Raw genomic sequence first — 21,695 nt, forward strand, 5'->3', positions numbered from 1 at the left:
GAAAGTATAAGTACGAGAATAAATATATATTTTGGCGTGACTTGTTAGATGTTGATCAGGAAGCCTAAATCGCACCAGTAAATACAGTGATAGTCACAAAAACCCTTTCGTAGATGTAGCATGGAATTTGAAGTTTCAATGTTAACTTTGGGGAACTTGAAAAACCTTCTACAAAACTTGAGGGTGTATATAAGCACATACTTATTTGCTTAAGCTTACAAGAGAAACCTATGACCTTCTCATTAACTCTTCATCTTATGTAATTTGCTAGTGTTTTTTAAAGTATGCATCTAAATGCAAATAAGCTTATAGAAATAAGCGCTTATGATATAATATCTCGTATGGTAAACTCTTTTATATAGGCACTTTTACAGTACCCTGCTTTTGCAGTACAACATAATGAACACATGCAGCATAAAATGGAATTTTAATATAATAGTAACCCTGGCAATTACAATTTTACATTGACATAATATTGCTCTCTTTACAGTAGTAAGGTTTGTGTCTATACTTCCTCACATTTTTTTAGCATAACAGCAAGGAGTCGATTCGATCCCATAGCTCTCTCCACATTAATGAATGTTAAGCATGGATATGTAATCTGCTACAAAATTGCAAACGAGGCAACAAACCTACAAAATTACATATTTCAATAAGAAAATTGAACCATTGATCTTAATTATATAAGAAGAATCATGATCCCATGCTTGAGGTCCTCGGTAAACCTAGCGTGCATTAGTTAGCTCCAAAATTAATGATGCCAAGGAGGATAAACTGAAAATCATAAAACTAGCCTTCATATAACAAGTTCCTGACAGTTGAAGCAACCATTTCAGATTTACTTCTTAATTTGTCTGGTGTGGTTAATTACCATTATTTTTCTTTTCTTCTACAACTTCTATCATATTCTTTCTATTTTTTTGTTTTGTCTCCAGCTCATAAATTAAACCAGAAAGATGGGAAGGTGCTCTGTATACATATTCAGCTTCCAACACTCAATCCCAAGACAAATATAAATATTTACAGATGGTTAAATGATGCAGGTAAAAAACTACAAGTGATATTCAAAGATATAATGCTTATATCAACCAGAATGAGGAGAACACTACTTACCATGTCGAATTACAACTCTATCCAAGGTAGCGAAGCAAGACTCCATCATTCCCCAATACAAATCCCTTCTTGTCATCAAGGAACCTGTGGCAAGTAGACCATTTACAACAAGACTTTACCAATAAAAGTTTCATAGCCTTCAAAATAGCATTAACCAATTCTCATAACTCCTGGAATTTGTTTTCATCCAGTTCTTTTTAAACATAATAGATAACAGTTTACTTCCAGTCAACTCCATCCATGATAAAATTGAAAAGAAGCTGCGTAGAGAAAGATGGAAAATATAAAATGCAACATATATTAGCAACATGAGGAGCCTGCTGTGGTTGGGAGGGGAGCTCTTCCAAGTAAATATGTGCTTTTAAAGTGCAGACAAAAGAATAACTATAACTATAAAAGAAGTGAGGCTTAGTAGTAGTTAGACTGACTTCACTGAGTATAAATTTGCAGCAATGTTGTCAGCAGCTTTGTCACGGATCCATGACTTGCCACCATTAGTAGTTCTCAAGAGAATACCACTTCCTCCTGCTGCCCAAGCCTCCTCCTGTATGCATAATTTAGCATATTACATATATGTATGTATATATATGTAAGTATATATAAGAATGGCTTTAGCATTGTTCTGTGCTATCAAAATTAATAAACTAAAGAGGCAACAGCCATATTTTGAATGTTCTTTTTATTTTTCTTTTGGAACTTGTGGCTGACTGGACTGTTACACACAAGACTTGGTAACTTAATAAAGTAAATCTTTGAATGGAGGAACACTTTACCGATGAACGATATCCCACATCAAGAATACCAAAACCTCGGCTTTGAACAGGAACCTCCTCAAATTCTTCAGTTAACTGAAACAATAATATATATTTGTTCTTATTTGAAAAGAAATGCAGCAGAAATCGACAGCAAGCAAAAAGAGCAACAAATCTGATTGTTTTTTATATAACGATTTTAATTCATCACTTTGGAAATCTATCATATTCAGTATAATAAAGACAGAAACAAAAAAAGGTTCATGCACTTATGCACTTTCTTACAAAAGGTTTTTGTTTTTACAATCCTCTTCCACTTCTCCCTCCTTCAACAAGATGCAACTCAAACATTTTGGACTAGTTGAATTTGGAACACAGATTAATATGATTAAAATAGTACATTTTCGATTCAACTTATTTTTCGAAATCAATCTGTTTCCAAACATGCAGTTAGTGGAGATAGGCATACTAAAGTGAATATCTGACAAAACAAGGAAAGTGAATGCAGGAAAGATGTTTCATCAAAGACAGAGGTTTCCTCGTCAATAAATAAGACGAGAGTAAGTAAAGCAGTCTGTGAATGTAAAACATGATAGAAGAAAAGCCCCACCAAAGAAGGGTGGCAAAATTCAAAGCTAATTTAAGACTTAAGAAAATAGTTAAAAGATTATCCAGAATGATGGTGGTAAGGAATGAAATGGGAGACTAGAATGACATTCTCAGAATTATTTACCCCTGTGCCCTTGCTGAGATAAAGACCGCCTCCACGAACAAGAAGCCACAGACCACCATCAGCTCTCCATCCCATGTTCTGGATTCTTCTGGCAACTGCTCTATTATGAGGCTGCCAGAATGGCTGAAAATAAAATAAAATAAAATAATTATTATAAAAAACACTATGCACGCAGACAAACCATCAATCAATATGATATCAGCTGGTTTCCATAATCTATACAAGCCACCATCTGAGATATATATCCCAAGGAAGAGCTACTGCATTATTATAAACTTTAGAGTCATGATGCATAGAGAATGGAAGAATAGATTTCTACAGTAAAAGAGCTGGTGAAATAAGAAAAGGAGAGAATCTCCTCCGATAGTAGTAAACTTTTTTTCCTCAGGAGGTCCATTCTATCTATGAAATGAAATCAATGGGATGAAAACAGTAAAAAGAAAAGAAACCTTTTAGATAGAGTACAAGAAAATTCATGGGCATGCACAACAGGAAAGGTGCTTTAGCTTAGTTCTTGGGTCTTACATCAAAGAAGACCCAGCATTCATGTTACTAAGAAAATTTTGAATGTATAAAACTATTATTTTACAAGGATGATGTCATCATATCCCTGTAATAGAACAATTTTCATTAGCTCGGCAACTGCATGTGATCTGATCCACCAGACCAGTTTATGGATGCTACTTCAGAATTTCCAATATTGATAATTTCACTTCAGTTGAACATTTCCACATAATTCAAATGCCAGGTAAGGCATACCAAAAGTACAAGTACCAGGCAAATATAGAAGCTAAAGCAAATGCCATCATGAATTAAGAGCCTCACCTGACCAGGCTCCCAGGTTAAGTAGAAGTTGCCCCTACTTGAGACTGCAACATACCTTCCATCTGGAGAGCGATTGACAGTATTGAAAGTCCCAGTGTAATAACTTGCACCACTAATACCACTAGAAACTGTTCTGAAGAAGCAACACAGATAGATAAATGCCTTGACAACGACATATAAAACTGAAAACATTTAGCAATTTACATAATATGAAAGACGACACACAATGAACGAGTTTCTGAAGCATATAACCAAGCAAGTCAAACTTCTTCGCGAATAACACCTTCGACACTCACCCTATATTAAAATTCTTCAAGCAAATCTCGAACATTCTATATTTATTACTTCAGTTACTGATTTGAACGAATAGCATTACTACACGAGTACCCATAATCCATAGTTCCATACACATATCCTGCATTATTGGAAACTCACCTGTTAAGAGTAGCTGACACAGTTTCCTGGACAGCAGCCCTCCAGTTGTAACCTCTGTTAGCAGTGACATATATCGCACCTTCGTCAGTCACCATCTCTGCACTCTTCTCACCAGTCGCCTTTATGTACACCTGCAACACATCACATTACATTTCAGCACAAATTACAAATAAACAAAAACATTATTATTAGAATAAGAGTCTGATTAGATAAACTTTTCCATCCATAGCACTTTTGAAAGGAAAAAAAAAAAAAAAGTAAAAATGAAAATGAAATAAACTTTTCTATAAGTTAAAACTAGCTTATACATAAGCTAATTTGTAATTCTTAGGAGGTTATATCAAAGCTTCCACAAATTAGTTTATATATAAAGTTATTTTTAATTTATAGAGAAACAGATGTTATCTTTTCTTCCATAAGTATTTTTTGGAAAAGTTTATCCAAAAAAACCCTAAATAACAATGCATGCACAACCATATCCCCCGGAAGTTCAGCACTGAGAGGAATCCTCTCCCAACTTTCTCCAGAATCAGCAGTGTACAAAAGAATCGCAGGTTTTCCAACTATCCAACCTTCCTTCCCTTTGAAGCTAATAGAATTGAAGCGGTAATTGAAATCCTCGTCTTCGGCAGAGGGAATCGAACGCGGAGCCCAAGTGTTTCCTCCATCTTTCGTCTCCAGAATGGTTTGTCTCGTCCCGAGAAGAAAACCTAAAATGCAAACAGCGTTCATTCATTTAACCGCAATTCGAAGGCATCCGAGAGGAGAATGCAAATTGACGGTACCGTGGTTGGGGTCGTCGGGGACAAAAGCGATGTCGAGAAGCACGACGCCGGGGTCGATAGGGAGGTAAACTCTCTCCCACTCGGAAAGCGCTTCTTCGGCTCTGGCCGGCGCGAAGTGAGGGAGCGAGACGGAGATTGCGGCGGTTTCGGCGATGAAGCGTCTTCTGGTTCTGGAGAAGTCGATAGAAGAGGCTTTGACAATGAGGCTTCGGGTTCGGCTTCGAGAGGAAGCTCGCGAGGAAGGTAAAGAAGACCTGAAGGAGGAGGTTGAGTCGGTGAAGGTGAATTGCAGAGTCGCCATTGCTTCTTTTGTTTTCCTTTTCTCTCTCTGCCTTATCCTAACGGCTTCGCGGGTGATTTCAAGCCGCTTCACTTCTTCATCTTCACTCAGTGGATCATACGCTTCCAACTCTAACCTTACTATTTTTATTTTTTTTATTTCTATATAAATTTGTTATAGTTATAGACAAGCTCTCTCTGTCTCTGTGTATCAGAGATATCACATTATCTTACAAACTATTTTTGTCAATTAAATTAAATTTCAAACCACTTTCTTAAAAATTAAAAACTTTACAATTATTTTTCACTTTATATTTTTTGTATCTCCCTGCGGGTTAAATATTCTAATATAAAAATAATTTGTATAATTAATATAATTTTGATAAATCTATGTATTTTTTAAGAACATTTTTAATATCACAAAAATAAATCATATACATACATTTATACATTGAGGATCAATTGCATCGAACAATTATTTCAGGAATGGGGCTCACAGGAAACTATCACACGCTCATTAAGACCTTGACTAGCTAGCTAGTTGAGGCATGTGTAGAGTGTGTCCCTAACCAAATTAAAAAATATTTTCTTCATAATTATTTGAATATCTTAAGTCATCTTTAAAATTATTTTAATAAAAATGAAAGTAAGAAGATTCAATTTATCTCGTTACATAATAGACCCAAATAAAGTTTTGATTATATCAGTTGTTTTTTACAATCAATATATTAGAGGTTAAGATCGGTAATATATGATATTCTTTTAACATAGCTTTTAATTAAGAGTGTTTGTCATGTGATTTGTTTAAAATTTTGTCTTAACAATTATTCCAACCAAGTAAAAAAAATTAAGTATGATTGAATTTAATTCGATTTAAATGCATTATAAAATTTGAATCAAATCAAATTAATATTTTACTATTTGATTTGGTTCATTTTTTGAAATTTTATAAAATTATTATTTAAATATTAATTTAAAATATATAATATTATATTTTAAAAGATATAGACCAAAATGAATTTGAAAAATAAGATAAAGAACTAAAAGTAGGATTTAGTATTTTTTTATTTTAAAATTCAACTTAGCAACTTATAATTTTATAAAATACATTTTAAATATTATAATGTATATTTAGAGAGAAAAACACATTTTAGGTTATGTGTCAATTTTGTATACAAGCACCATGCATTTGAAAAAAATATATATTTACAAATAAGTGCAATTTAGTTTTATTTGGGATGATTTCAAATTTAAATCTAAAAATTGAATCAAACCACGCAATTTCAAAATTGTTAATTTGGGATTTTGTATTAGTTTTTGAATTTTTTTTTATTGATTTACAATTTTTTGTTTCGATCAGTTCGATTTTGAACATTCATACTTCTAACACACTTTTTTCTACACTTGTTCCTATTAGTTATTCTCTTTGTTCTATATTATAAACAAAAAAAATTGATTTTATACATATTAAAAAAATTAATTATCTGCATTAAATTTTATTAATTTTATATATTTTTTAAATTATTTTTGTTGTAAATGCCAAAAGAAGTAATGCAATTAGAACATCGTATATTAAAATTAGTTGAAATTTACTTACATATTTAAGAGGAAAGAAAAGTATTTTTTTTTACTTGTAATAAAGAATAAGGGAAGTAAAATTTATTGAAAATTATAAAATTAGTGAAGAAAATCATTAAATATGATGTGAAACTCATCAATTTTGTAGTTTTTAATAAATTTTAATTTAATAAGAGAGTTAAAAGAGTGTGATACAACATGTGTTACTTTCATTTTTCTTCTTTTAATATTTCCAATCCTAATTATAAGGAGCATAATCAAGATAAAAAAAATTAATATAATTACATTTAATTAATTTTATCACAAGTTAAAATTTTATTTCAAATATGTTACTTTAACTAATTATTATATTTAATATTAAGTGAAATATATTAAAAAATCATAATTTTAAAAACTAATTATCGTTACTTATGCTTAATATCAAAGAAAAAACTATTTTGTTTAGAAAGATACTATAACAGACAACAAGTTAAAACAACAGCTAATTAACATGTGCAGATATAATAAATTAAAATAATGATGGACTACCATGTGCGCATGTTCAATTTGTTCACATGTTGACCGCTAGAATTAGTCTAGTAATTAAGCGAGAAGAGCTCAGAGTAGTTAAAAATACGAAGATTTAGATTCAATTTTATTTTTTGTTTTTGACTAATTTTGTAATTTTTCCAGTCTTTAAAAAAGAAAAAAAAACATTTGTTCACGTGTTGTAAACAAGATGGTGGGCTGCGGTGGACCAACATTAAATCTATTAATATTTGACCGTTTGATTAATTTAAGTGGTAGATCAATATAGTGCACCTTAACCCACTACATTATTTCTCCGGCACATCCTCACGAATCACAAGCTCCGCCGTTGCTCTGTGCTTTGCCGCTCCGTCATGTCGCCCTCCGCCGCCTCATCCTCCGTGTATGGTTCTGTTGCAGCTTCCTCTAGTCACCGATGAGTGATACGGCACTTGCAACTTTGGGTGAGGGAAACTAAAATCACATGAAGCAAGGTACATGATATAAGATTTTCTGTAGATATCAATCTAAATTTCATGGTGGACCACATGAGATACTGTTCCACCTAGAATTCGCCTGCAAACAAATACTAATAATAACATAGTCTTTCTCAGTCTTTGTCGGTATCTTCCAAAAAATATATATATATAGTCTTCGTCGGTCGTCTTAGAAAAATGCACAACATTGATATTCTGTCCCAATGCTCTGTCTCTAAATCTGTAATGTGAGTCATTAACTCGAAGTCTCGATACTCTGCTTGCACTGCTACTACAATCCAAACATGGTAAATCATGTTGGTGTGTCTAAGACCAAGTGTACGTACGACGTTTTCCTTAATTTTAGAGGTGAAGATGTCCGTCGCACATTCATTTGTCATCTCTATCAAGCTTTGGATCGGAAGGGAATTGCCACCTTCATGGACAATAAGGAGCTCAAGTATGGAGATGAACTTAGCCCTACGCTTCTTAAAGCCATCGAAGAATCAAGGATCTCCATTGTTGTTTTCTCTAAAAATTATGCGGCCTCTTCATGGTGCCTTGATGAACTTGTTAAGATCCATGAGTGTATCAAGTCAAAGAAGCAGCAGGTTTGGCCAATCTTCTACAAAATGGATCCCGCGAATGTGAGGCATCAGAAAGGAAGTTATGGTCAGGCCATGACTAAGCATGAAACAAGGCACGGAAAAGACCCGGAGAAGCTGCACAAATGGAGATTGGCCTTGACTTACGTAGCCAACTTAAAAGGACAACATTTGACACAAGGGTAAGTAAATGTGTGTGTTGACTTCTAGTTATATATGAAGTATTTGCTACTTATTAATTTAAGGCCACGAACATATATAGGATACTTGTTTTGTTCATATATATTGTCGTTTGTGGCTTATACACGTTTATATAATTTTGGCAAAATCAATTTGATGATTAATTTAAAAAGCATTGTTTATCAGGACAAATGAAGCCAATTTTATTGAGGATCTTGTAAGCAAGATTTTCAATAAAGTATCTCCTAAAGATTTATCTAGATATGAACATATAGTTGGGCGGAAGTATCTAGTTGAAGAATTGAAGTTACTTCTAGATCTTGAGTCTCATAATATCACTTGCCTACTAGGGATTTATGGAACAGGTGGAATTGGCAAAACCACACTTGCCAAAGCTCTGTATGACTCCATTTACAAGCAATTTGAGGGTTCAAGTTTTCTTTCCAATGTCAGAGAAAAGTCAAAACAAATTAAGGGCTTAGAATTATTGCAAAAAAGTCTTTTGTCAGATATACTTGAGGTAGAGGAAAGCAAAATCCAAGTGAAAAATATTGAAGAAGGAATTATAACAATAAAAAGTAGACTTGATTTTAAAAGAGTTCTTATAATTCTTGATGATGTTGATGACATTAAACAGATGTATAGTTTGGCAAGAGAACACGATTGGTTTGGTCTTGGGAGCAGAATCATCATAACCACGAGAGATCAACATTTGCTAGATGTTGGCAGGATCAAAAAGAAATATGAAGTGAAAGTGCTAAACCATCCAGAGTCTCTGGAGCTCTTTTGTCAAAGCGTCTTTAGAAAAAATTATCCTAAATCAAACTATAAAGATCTGTCCCACCGCGCAATTCGTTGTTGCAAAGGCCTTCCATTGGCCTTAAAAGTATTAGGTTGTCATTTGGTTGGAAAAGATTTGAGTGGATGGAATGATGCATTGGACAAATATGAAAAAAGTCCACATGAAGATGTTCAAAAAGTTCTTAGAATAAGCTATGATAGCCTGTCCTTAAATGAAAAGGATATTTTCCTTGACATTGTATGCTTCTTCAATGGGTGGAAATTGAAACAAGCAAAAGAAGTACTAGATGCGTGTGATTTCAACTCAGGAGATGGTATTACAACATTAGTTAATAAATCTCTTTTAACTATTGACAACAAATACTTGCATATGCATGACCTAATACAGGCCATGGGTAAATACATTGTTAAAGAGGAAGCATGGAATGAATTTGGTGAACGTAGCAGATTATGGCATCATGAAGATGTTCTTCAAGTATTAGCTGATAATAATGTAAGAATGTGTTAACTTTATTTATTGATTTTGGTCATCTTTTAACATTTAAATTTATGTTAAAATTTTGAATACTTAATTAATGCCGGTTGTAATTGCTTTAAAGGGAAGTGGCAAAATTCAAGGCATAATCCTGGATCCCCCTCAAAGTGAAGAAGTTAATTGTACTCCTACTGTATTTAAGAAGATGGGAAATCTTAGAATCCTAATTGTTCGTAATACAAAGTTTTTATGCAAGCCTTGTTATCTCCCAAATAACTTAAAGCTACTTTACTGGGAGAATTATCCTTCTCCATCTTTCCCATCAGATTTTTATCCCAGGAAAATTGTGACCTTCCATTTATGTGAAAGTCCTTCACTTGTACTAAAAAAGCCATTTAAGGTACAAATTCTTTTTCTTTTTCATGTTTTACTTGAATGTTTAGATTGCTCGATCTTATCACATAACTGATTTTATTTTTTTTATCCTCAATTGTAGGGCTATATATATTACACTTTTCTCATCTCATTTTGTTCATTAGTGTTAATTATCTTATTATTTGAGCCAATTGTAAATAAAAAATAAAAAAATTACATTGTGCCCATTACCTTCTTTTGGAAACAAATGACAAAATTTGGATGTACAGTTGTTAATTAATTGATATATGTATGTTTTGCAGAAATTTGAGCATTTGACTTGCATTTGTATCTCCTCTTGTTGTAAGGTTACTGAATTTCCTGATGTGTCTGGAGCCATGAATTTAAGAGAGTTGAGACTTGATAGATGCGAGAACCTGGTTAGTATACATGAATCAGTTGGATATCTTACAAACCTTGTTTCCATACAGGTTTTAGGATGCACTAAACTCCAAAGTTTTGTGCCAACAATCTATTTGCCATCTCTCGAAAACCTTTGCTTTAGCTTGTGTACAAAACTCACTTACTTCCCAGAGATCAGGGAGATGATGGATAAGCCTTTAAAGATTATAATGATGGATACATCAATTACGGATCTTCCAGAATCCGTTGAGAAACTTATTGGGCTTAAACTTATTGACATGACAGGTTGTAAGGAACTGCGACATTTACCAAGTAGCTTATTTATGTTGCCAAATTTTGTTACATTAAAAATTGGAAAATGTCATGGACTTCGAGAGTCATTTAGAAGGTTTCAAGGAAGCCATTCAACATGCCCAAAACTAGAGACATTAGATTTCTGCGATGCTGATCTATCAGAAAGAGATCTTTCAACGATTATTTACAATTTTCCAAACTTGAAAGATTTAATTGTTTCGCAGAACAATTTTGTGTCTCTCCCAGCAGATATTATAAAATCTACTAAATTGGCAAGTCTTGACGTGAGTAGTTGTGAGAAGCTTGAAGAAATTTCAGAACTTCCATCAAGTATTGAGAAAGTAGATGCAAGAGAATGTAATTCCTTAACTTGGGAGACATCAAACATGTTATGGTCTCAGGTTTGCTATAGTTCTACATTTGCTGATATAAATAAATAAATATATATATATATATATATATATATATATATATATATATATAATGAACAAACATTCTTTAATCACTTTAACGTCTTGGTCTTGTGTTGTGGGATGTGTGACAGGTGCGTAAAGAGATGAAGAGATTACATGTGGTGATGCCAAATCCAAAAAGAGAGATTCCAGAATGGTTTGACTATGTTAAGGAGGGAGGGTATCCGGTCTTCGAGGTTCGTGGGAAGTTCCCTGCAGTTGCTTTAGCGTTTGTGTTCGGGGAAGTGGTTGCCAATGTTAACCGACTATTGTCATCTGTTCACATGCACTTGATCATTGATGGTGAACGCAAAGGGTACCGTAAGTTCTCTGTGAATGAGAATCATGTGTTGTTGTACGACCTACCAAATTTGTTCGGTTTGGAGGAGCGGGATGTAGGTAATGATTGGAAGACCATAATGATTTGTTGCAAAACAAACTTGAGTCTATGTTCATGGGGAGTTTATGCGTACAACCAGGGTATCCGGTTCCCGGGTCAAGATCAGGTTCGGAGTGAGGAGGAGAAAGTAAGAAATAAGAAACGAAGTTCGAATATTCTAGATATTAATAGGGTGCTTTGTGTGATGATGACATCTCTAGATGAATTGGGGTATTCTACAGATAAGTCAGCTGAAACCAGCCAAATGTTGCTGCGAGTCTTGCAGAAAGAGTTGAGGGCTTCAAGAGAGGAGGAAGGGTTGAACGTTGAGGACAAGGAGGTCAATTTTGTGGCCAAGTTTATGGAAATGGTGGTAAGTGCTAAAGAACTTTTGGGGGAAGATTCAAGCTTAACACGTAGGTCACGCAGGTCTAAAAAACGCTCAGAAATTCCTCAACCTCACACTCAGTCTCACACTGCTGGCGGCACCTCAGAAAAATTATCAATTTTATGGCAATGCTTCGGTTTCGTCTGCTTTCTCTATTTTTTGGTTAAGCTCTTAGTAAAATTGGCAGTTTGGGGGAAATCCTTCATCTCTTTTTTGGTCGCATTCGGGAAATTGTTCTGCTACTACCTCTTTCTCTGTTATTTTGTTATTATTATTATGAAAAAATTGCTGAGAGAAGAAAGCCATTAAGATCCCAAAATATAAGTTGCTACAGATCCAACTCACAAGTCCAACAAAAAGACTGTGTGTTGAATTCAGAATCAGGATCGGTGTTAATTGCAAATGGTCTTAATAATTGTTTGTTAGTCAGTTTGATTACGAAACTTTTGGTGTGAGAATGTTATTTGGCTATTTTCTTTTGTTTCTATTTGTGGTATGCCAAGATGAAATCATAGCAATGAGCATGACATGTTAATCTTCTATTCTCTTTCTAATTGTTTCCTATTCTCCTTCTCTACCTCCTAGTTCTCGGCAAATTATTGGGAGTCAGTCAACCCGTTTTTGGCTCCAACATCTATGAGGATTTTGAAGGTAGTCTCTCGTAACTCACCTAAACCATTATTCACTGTCATGTTATGTTTGGTTTGCCACATCAGTTTATTCCAAATATTAGATGAAATTAGGATAGCGAAACCTGATTGTAAACCTGATAACTAGAGGGACCCAATTGACATAATTGAAAACTAAAGAATAAAAATTGTACAATCTTATTATCCTTTTTATTATGCATTTGCTATTTCAATTATTTTTACATTTATTAAATATAATAATTTAATATAATTTTAATATCTCTAAAATAAATTATGTACAATTCTTACCCGTGTGTTACAAGGGTCAATACCTAGGTAGAGGTTAATTACCTCATCATCATAAAATAATATTTTTCTCGGTGTATTAATATGTCGTAACCAAATAATAATAACAAAGTCTTTCCCGACCGTCTTAAAAAAATACACAGCATTCACAGATAGTCGCAACATACACTGTGTTTATTGTGCTACTACAATGCACTTATGGCCAACCATTGCGCAATGTCTGAGACCAAGTGCACGTATGACTTTTTCCTTAGCTATAGGGGTGATGTCAGAAGGGAATTATCACCTTTATGGAGGACGAGGAACTGAAGCTTGAAGATCAAACTGGTCCTACTCTTCTTAAAGCCATTGAAGAATCAAGGATTTCAGTTGTTGTTTTGTCTGTAAATTATGCAGCCTCATCATAGTGCCTTGATGAACTTGAGAAGATCCACGACTATGTCAAGTTAAAAAATCAGCTCGTTTTCCCCATCTTCTACAGAGTGTATCCCTCAGAGTCAGATGTGAGGTATCAAAAAGGAAGTTATGGTGAGGCCATGAATAAGCATGAAACAAGGTACGGGAAAGACTCAGAGAAGGTGCACAAATGGAGATCGGCCTTGACTTACGTAGCCAACTTGAAAGGACAACATTTCAAATCTGAACAAGGGTAAGTAAATGTAGTCAATCAGTGAATATGTGTGTGCGCGTTGACTTCAAGTTATGAAGTATTTGCTACTTGTAATTAATTTAAGGCAATGATTGTTTTGTTTATATTGTTATCGTCGCATATGTGTTTATATAATTTGACAAAATCAATTTGATGATTAATTAAAGAACACTGTTTATCAGGATGGATGAGTTCAAGTTTATAGATGATATTGTTCTCAAGATCTTCATTCAAGTGTCTCCAAAAGATTTATCTAGTAATGAGCATATAATTGGATGAGAGAATCTAGTTGAAAAATTGAAGTCACTTTTAGATCTTGAGTCTCGTAATAACACTTGTCTGTTAGGGATTCATGAAACAGGCGAAAGTGGCAAAACCACACTTACCGAAGCATTGTATGATTCAATTTACAAGCAGTTTGAGAGTTCAAGTTTTATTTCCAACATTAGAGAAACCTCAAATTGAATTAAGGGCCTTGAACTTTGCAACAAAAGCTTCTATCAAAGATACTTGAGGTTGAGATAAGCAAAATCCAATTGAAATGTATTGAAGAAAGAACTAGAACAATAAAATGTAGACTTGGTTTAAAAAGAGTTCTTAAAGTTCTCAATGATGTTGATAACGTTAAATAGTTGGATAATTTGGTAAGTGATGTGATTGGAGTGGTCCTAGGAGTAGGATCATCATAACAAGAAATAAACATTAGCTAGATATTTGTGGGGTCAAAAGAGATATGAAGTGAAAGTTCTAAACAACCAAGGGTCTTTGAAACTCTTTTACCAAAATGCCTTCAGAAAAACTTGTCCCGAATCAAATTATGAAGATTTGTCCAATTGTGCAATTTGTTGTTGCAAAGGCCTTCCATTGGTCTTAAAAGTACTAGGCTCACATCACTACAAGAAAAATACTAATTTTTTATGGAAATTTCTGACGGAAAATGGTAAATTTTCGACGAATTTTGTTTTTTTGACGGATTTAAATCCGTTGGAAAAAGTGGCGTCGGAAAAAAAAATTCATCAAGATGAACACTTCATTTTTATAAAAACAAAATTAATGTAATATATTCATTTCAAAATACACTAAAATATGAACACTTTGATTACCTTCCAGTTGTTGTTCAATTTTAACAAAATTTGATATACACGTATAAAGTGATATGAACTTTCAATTTAACGGTTGGATTTACAAAATTCACATTTAATATAAAGTTATTGAGCGGCATAATACTTAGTAAAAGTTATACCGGTATAATTATAACCACCTATATTATATATATATTGATGGAGAAGATAGGAGGAGTGAATGTTGTTCTTCTCCTATTCTTCACCTAGGCTTGGATCTTCTTCAAGGAGCTTGAATCCGAAGATGGAGAACTCTGGAATGATGAAGGAACACGAGTGGAATGAGGTCTAGACTTGGATGGAAGCATCCAAGCTCAAGCATCAATGGATTGTTCACTTCAAAGAGAAGGAACAATGGTGAACTCCTAAAACTAGAGAGAATTCACGGTGACTTTGAGGGAGAAACTTGGCTCAATGGCTCTCAAATTTCTGAATATTCAAAGTGTATACAAAGTGAGAAGGAATTGGCTTAAGTATGCACCGAAATTATGACACTTAGGCGCCTAAGCTTAAGGTTCACAAAATGGTGCCTAAAGTTTGAATTCAAATTTGAAATTTGAATTCAAACTTTGGTGCACATGTGTAAGTCCGAAAATTTAGGTACCAAAGTGCATTTAGGTGTGATTTGAGAGTCATTTAGGGTTAATTTGAGTGGCACATGTTCAGCCACCCAAGGTGCTAAACATGTGACTCAAATGTAACTTAAATGACTTCCAAATTAAACCTATTTTAACCTAATTAGCATACTTTAGTATTCCTTGTATTTTCCTATTCTAATGACCTAATTACATTGGTCCAACAATTACAATGGAAAGGAAAAATTACAAGAATGAAAATGAGCCCAATATTGGGTACCAAAAGCCCAAAGGCCCATGAAGCCCAAAACTAGGCCCAACAAGCCTAAAACCTAAAATGCTACTCTATGTGGTCCAAAATACAAGACCAAAATATATGATACATATACTAACATGATGTATACAAAACATATGAAATTAGCTATACAAAATATGGCCCATGAAAAGTTCAACTTGGGCCTTCCCAGGCCCAATGGACCCGATGGGCCCTGACTGGCCCAAACCTTTATGTCTAGCCAACTCCTCTTGGATCTTTGAGTATGTCACCTTTTGCACTCCAAAGCATGATTCCATCATATATATATATATATATATATATATATATATATATATATATATATATATATATATATATATATATATATATATATATATATGTGTGTGTGTGTGTGTGTGTGTGTGTGTGTGTGTGTGTGTGTGTAATTTTAAGCTTATTACTTCTAGAAAATAATAATAAAAAAATTCTTCTAAAATATAAAGCTACTATTTATGTTAAATAAACTAATATATGCACTAATTATTTAATAGAAAATTCATGAAACACACAAATATAAAAATATTTGCACTTGAACTTGCTTACTATAATTTTAAAGACAATATATTAACATCTCTAAGTAGTTTATAAATATTTAAAAATAAATATTATTTATTTAAAATAATTGTTAAGATCGAAAATATTAATTTTAGAAAATTTAAATATATTTTAGTCCCTATAAGATGGGTGATTTTGATTTTGGTTTTTGTAAAATTTTTTCTTTATTTTTCATCCTTGTAAGATTTATAAAGATTGTTTCCTACTTGTAAATGAGTAAAATATTTTTCTTTGATTTTCATCTCTCTAAAATATAAATTCACTAGTTTGATTATTTTAAGGTAGATAAATAATATTTATTTTAAAAAACTAAAAAAAAATTAGAGGTGTTAAATATTAATACGATAATAGTACGTAATTATTGTAGGTGACACCTAAGATAATTATTTATCTTTTTTTTTAAATAAGAAGTAGTAAAAATGATTACATAAAAAATAAGAATTAAAAATAAAAATTCCAATTTTAGAAAATGAAAATAAGAATTAAAAATAAAATTAAAAATAAGAAATTTCCGGCATAAATATAAATTCGTCAGAAATTTTCAATGGAATATTCCGTCAAAAAATTTCTGTCAAAAATTTTCGACGGATTTATTTTTCTGTCGAAAATTTTTGACGGAAAATTTTCGACGGATATTTTTGTCAGAAATTTTTGATGGAAATATAAATCCGTCGGAAATTTCTGACAAAAAATATAAATTTTCCGACGGATCCATATCCGTCAAAAAATTTTCGTCAAAAATTTGCATTTTTTTTATAATGCATATTGTTGGAAAAGATTTGGATGGATAGAAGGATGCATTGGAAAGATATGAAAAGAGTTCACATGAAGATGCCCAAAAAGTTCATAGAATAAGTTATGATAGCATGTCCTTCAATAAGAAGAATATTTTTCTCGACATTGCATGCTTCTTCAAAGGGTTGAAATTGAAATATGTAAAAGGAGGACTAGATGTGTGTGACTTCAACTTTAGGGATAGTATATATAACATTAGTTGATAACTCACTTTTAACTATCGACGATTATGATTGCTTAGGGATGTATGACCTAATGCAAGACATTGGAAGAGAGATTGTTAAGGAGGAAGCATGAAATGAAGTTAGCGAGCGCAACAAATTATGGCATCATGAAAACTTTTTTCAAGTACTAGTTGATAATAAGGTAAGAATGTTAAAGTTTTTCAAGACTATAATCTTTTAACATTTTAGTTTGTGTTAAATTATGAATATGTAATTAATGTTCCTTGTAATTGATTCAAAGAGAAGTAGCAAAATTCAAGGAATAATGCTTGGTCCCCTCAAAGTGGATAAATTAATTGAACAAATACTATATTTGAAAAGATGAAAAATTGAGAATTGTCATTATTGGTAACACAAGAATTTCTCCAGAACCTCATTATCTACCAAATAACATAAGATTACTTGATTGAAAGTGCTATCCTTCATGGTTTCTCCCATTGGATTTTTATCCTAGAAAAATTTAGAGCCTTCAATTTAAGTGGAAGTTATTTAGAACTAGAAAAGTTATTTCAAGTGAAATTTCTTTTGATTTTTCATGTTTGATGAAAATGTTTAGATGGAGTTACAATGCAAGTTACAATGTTTGTTGAGTTTGAAGGAGTTGGACGTAAGTAATGATACAGGTTTACTATGAAACGGAGTTGAGTGTATGTTCATGTGGAGTTTATGAGACTAACATGAAGGATATCTGATTCACGAGCCTTTGTTTAATCGATGATGTTATATCCCTTTAATGATGCAGTCTTTTCAATCCCAATAAAGAGACTATCATCTAGCAAAATTGATGCATCACAACCTTGCATTTCATATACATGAGTAGTTATTGCTTATGGTCCAAATTAAGATTAATCAAGTTAAGTGATGCAATATGAATAAAAAATAATAATAAATGCACACATATGATACTCAAACAAAGCAGTCATGAAAATGAAAACGAATGAAAGGCCAAATCATGCGAGATTCCTTAAAAACTACACCATGAATCATGAAACACAATTCTGATGGTGCTAAGTGCATTACATAGTGTGTTTAACAATACCAGCATCACAATCACAACAAAACTTGTGATACTTTAAGTTCTAAGGTTAATCGTAATGAATTGATAATATAATTAATAACAATCAATAATTAAATTATATTTCAAACTTATTTATGAACAATTGTTAATAAATTAACATAAAAATAAAAATAAATATAAACAAGTTAATATTAATATGCATAAAAATAGCTAAAATTATATATATAAAAATTCTAATAATCATTTGCATGATTATAAAAAAATAATAATCTAATATACAATTAAAATATTTACAGGTTATCGTAATTAATAGTATAATTAATATTAATTATTTACATACCTTTTAAATATAAAAATGTTATCTAATCTAAGTATTTATAAATATTAATTATTTATATATATTATAAATAAAATTAATATAATCAAAATATTTATATTTATTTATAATCTATCAAATAATTACTAATAAAAAAATTAATTCTTTTAATCTTTTTATAAATTCGTTAATTTTTTTCACAAATTTTCTAGAACCCTTTCAAATTAAATTTTTCCTATCTTATTCTTCATGAAAATTAAAAATAAAAAAATTTTCTCCCAATACTCCTTCCAATCAACTAAAAACCTTCCCAAAAAAATTCATCTCAAATTCCTGTTTCCACCCAAAAACTCACGTCACCCACCTTCCTAGTTCCCACAAACCCAATCCAAATTCTCACCCACACACAAAAGAGTAGTATCTACAACTAGTGGGAGGAAATTTTATTTTTCTTTAACTGATTTTTTTTGTTACAAGGAGAAATTTTGCTTATCCATACCGTTCCTCGCCCATATCAGTGAATGGACTAATCAAACTTGTCGGTTATCACGTGGGACACTGTCTTCATGCACAAAAACGATCGACCAGTTTTAAAAGACAATTTTACAAATTTGTTTTGGTCAAATTTGTTAAATTATAATATCAAGAACATAAAGACAATGGAGGAGCCGACAAGTCTCTTTCAACGAATCTTTTCTCTAATGATGATAATAATAATAATAATAATAATAACAGAATGCAATGCATGGAAATTGAAAGCATATGGTGAAGTAGAGCAACAAGCCACATGTACCCGATTCACACGTTTACAGAAAGAAAAGGAAAGAAATGTCAGCAACTTTTGTACAGTACATGTTCAATAAATGCATACAATACAATCCAAACAAAATAAAAAGTAAAACCCCACAAAGGAATTGAACTAATCAAAATTCTAAACCATAGTGGTTTATGCAATGGCTAGCTATACTACATGGTCAACTTCAACCGCGCCATCAACAACTCACGGCAAAAACACGCTAGCTGTAGCAGATAATAGTGACCAAGCCAGCTTTAGCAGGCACCTTTGACTTTGATAATTGATAATTTTTCGAACACCCTAATGTCCTATAAATTCATCACCCTCTATTTCCATTTCCATCATCTTCATATCTTCATTCAATCATTCTCTTTCTTGTTAATTACAATATAATTCTTTACTTTTCTCGTGTAATATATCATTAACATAATATATATCATGGCGCATTGTACTTCAAGTATCATAAGTTTTATTGTCACATTGTTGTTATTAGGTGCAATATGTGATGCACAATTGTCTTCTACATTTTATGACAATACATGCCCTGATGCACTTAGCACCATCAGAACTGTGATTCGTAGTGCAGTTTCTAAGGAACGCCGCATGGCTGCATCTCTCATTCGTCTTCATTTTCACGATTGTTTTGTCCAGGTAATTAAGTGCAGGTGGATTAATTCTTTATTTATTATAATTGCATGCACTTAATCTTAATTTGGACCATATCTTGTAGTAGAATCATAAACAATAACTGGTCTACTCGTATGCATTGTAGGGTTGTGATGCATCAATTTTGCTTGATGATAGCACCTCTATTGAGAGCGAAAAAACTGCACTTCAAAATGTTAACTCAGTAAGAGGATTTAACGTCATCGATCAAGCAAAATCTCAAGTGGAGAAAGTATGCCCCGGAGTTGTGTCATGTGCTGACATTGTAGCAATAGCAGCACGAGATGCATCATTTGCTGTAAGTTTATCAAGTAACAATTTAGGAGTTTGTTTGGATAAATTCCTCTCAAAATACTTATAAGAGATAAAAATAAGAAGAAAAAATTATAAAAGATGCCCTAATACATAAGTTAATTTTTAAAAGTTCTCTCATATTAATTTTTTCAAAAACTTGTTTTAAACTTGTATGCATAAACTACCTTTAGTTTCATAAAGAAACTTACATCATTTTTCCTTTTTAGTTTTCTTTCTTAGATGTAGTTAAATATTTATCCAAATAAACCATAGCTATATATGTTTAATATATAGTTTTAACTTATCAACATGCAAAAACATATATATAGTGTATTAGTATCATGACTTGTGCATTTGTTTTATTCTTGATCAGGTGGGTGGTCCATCATGGACAGTGAAACTTGGACGAAGAGATTCTACCACTGCAAGCAAAAGTTTGGCCACTAGTGACCTTCCACTTTTTACAGACGATCTTGACACTCTTATATCTAGATTCGATAAAAAGGGACTCACCGCTAGAGATATGGTTACTCTATCTGGTAATTAATTTATCATATTGCTTATTGTTTATGTACATCCTCAAAACTCACTAGATTGAAAACATTTAGTCATGTAATACTTTATATATATAATTTTTAAGTGTGAGATAATTATTAAAACAATATATATTGTCTTAATGTATACAGGTGCCCACACAATTGGACAAGCTCAATGTTTCACGTTTCGTGACAGGATATACAACAATGCAAGTAACATTGATGCAGGATTTGCTAGTACTCGTCAACGTGGTTGTCCATCACTTAGAAATAATGATAATGATAAGAAGTTGGCAGCACTAGACTTGGTTACGCCCAATTCATTTGACAACAATTATTTCAAGAATTTGATTCAGAAGAAAGGTCTTCTTCAAACAGATCAAGTATTATTTAATGGAGGATCTACAGATTCTATTGTGTCTGAATATAGCAAAAATCCTACAACTTTTAAGTCAGACTTTGCAGCTGCTATGATAAAAATGGGAGATATTGAACCATTAACCGGATCTGCTGGAATCATAAGAAAGATTTGCAGTTCTATCAACTAAGTTCGTACGTAGACCTATAACTGCCAATGTGTTTTGCAATTTACAAATTTCATGAATTAATTCATTTTCATTTAAACAAGTGTTAAATATTCTTATCAATTCATTTTACTGTATGTAGTCCCTTTGTTTCATTGATCAATAAAGTGTAATAAGTTTCGTTGTTTCTCTTTTTGTGTTCTTGCGCGTGTAGTTTTGGTTATCATATGGAAGTATTAAATTTGGTTCAGGAATAGAATTAAGTGACAATATGTTTAATAGGTCATCTCAAGCCAATATGTTTAAAGTATCAATCTAACTCGTCTAAGGTTGATTAAGGTCGATAAGCAGGTTGGCCTTATTTCAACAACTGATATGTCCTATATATTTAAAAGTCTACTTTAACTTAAAAATTTGTTTAAGTGACATGTATCATACAACTTAAAATATGAGAAATTATTAAGAAATTCAATACTATCAAATGTTATGATTTCAATTAATTATTACATGACAGACATTTATATGATTTTCAGCTGATGAG

At 32.3% G+C, this 21,695-nt stretch overlaps 3 protein-coding genes and 1 pseudogene across 5 annotated transcripts; 3 read left to right on the forward strand and 1 right to left on the reverse strand.

Annotated features, from left to right (window-relative positions):
* Positions 1-400: 400 nt before the first annotated feature.
* Positions 401-5,069, reverse strand: HCF136 (photosystem II stability/assembly factor, chloroplast (HCF136)). The gene is made up of 9 exons (XM_020359664.3): positions 4,644-5,069; positions 4,333-4,568; positions 3,859-3,989; positions 3,424-3,556; positions 2,599-2,721; positions 1,887-1,961; positions 1,542-1,657; positions 1,114-1,197; positions 401-632 (listed from the first exon to the last, which is right to left on the reverse strand). The coding sequence occupies exons 1-8, from the start codon at positions 4,942-4,944 to the stop codon at positions 1,131-1,133; spliced, it is 1,182 nt and encodes a 393-aa protein (XP_020215253.1). The 5' UTR covers positions 4,945-5,069; the 3' UTR covers positions 401-632; positions 1,114-1,130.
* A 2,443-nt stretch (positions 5,070-7,512) lies between these two features.
* LOC109798851 (TMV resistance protein N) lies at positions 7,513-12,376 on the forward strand. Of its 2 annotated transcripts, none has more exons than XM_020359256.3 (5): positions 7,513-8,270; positions 8,455-9,562; positions 9,669-9,944; positions 10,222-11,016; positions 11,160-12,376. In XM_020359256.3, the coding sequence occupies exons 1-5, from the start codon at positions 7,789-7,791 to the stop codon at positions 12,141-12,143; spliced, it is 3,645 nt and encodes a 1,214-aa protein (XP_020214845.2). In that variant the 5' UTR covers positions 7,513-7,788; the 3' UTR covers positions 12,144-12,376. The 2 variants fall into 2 exon arrangements, with proteins under 2 accessions (XP_020214845.2, XP_082918510.1); XM_083062384.1 differs by having other exon boundaries at positions 10,267-11,016.
* A 424-nt stretch (positions 12,377-12,800) lies between these two features.
* Positions 12,801-15,402, forward strand: LOC145950717 (toll/interleukin-1 receptor-like protein; annotated as a pseudogene). Its single transcript, XR_014428592.1, has 2 exons — positions 12,801-13,418; positions 13,601-15,402. The product of XR_014428592.1 is annotated as a toll/interleukin-1 receptor-like protein (transcript).
* Positions 15,403-18,991: 3,589 nt separating this feature from the next.
* LOC109799089 (lignin-forming anionic peroxidase) lies at positions 18,992-21,343 on the forward strand. The gene is made up of 4 exons (XM_020359580.3): positions 18,992-19,785; positions 19,907-20,098; positions 20,468-20,633; positions 20,781-21,343. The coding sequence occupies exons 1-4, from the start codon at positions 19,573-19,575 to the stop codon at positions 21,176-21,178; spliced, it is 969 nt and encodes a 322-aa protein (XP_020215169.1). The 5' UTR covers positions 18,992-19,572; the 3' UTR covers positions 21,179-21,343.
* Positions 21,344-21,695: the final 352 nt, after the last annotated feature.

The sequence above is a fragment of the Cajanus cajan genome, chromosome 8, assembly GCF_000230855.2.
Source record: "Cajanus cajan strain Asha chromosome 8, NIPB_CcT2T_4, whole genome shotgun sequence".
In the NCBI taxonomy this organism is placed as follows: Eukaryota; Viridiplantae; Streptophyta; class Magnoliopsida; order Fabales; family Fabaceae; genus Cajanus; species Cajanus cajan.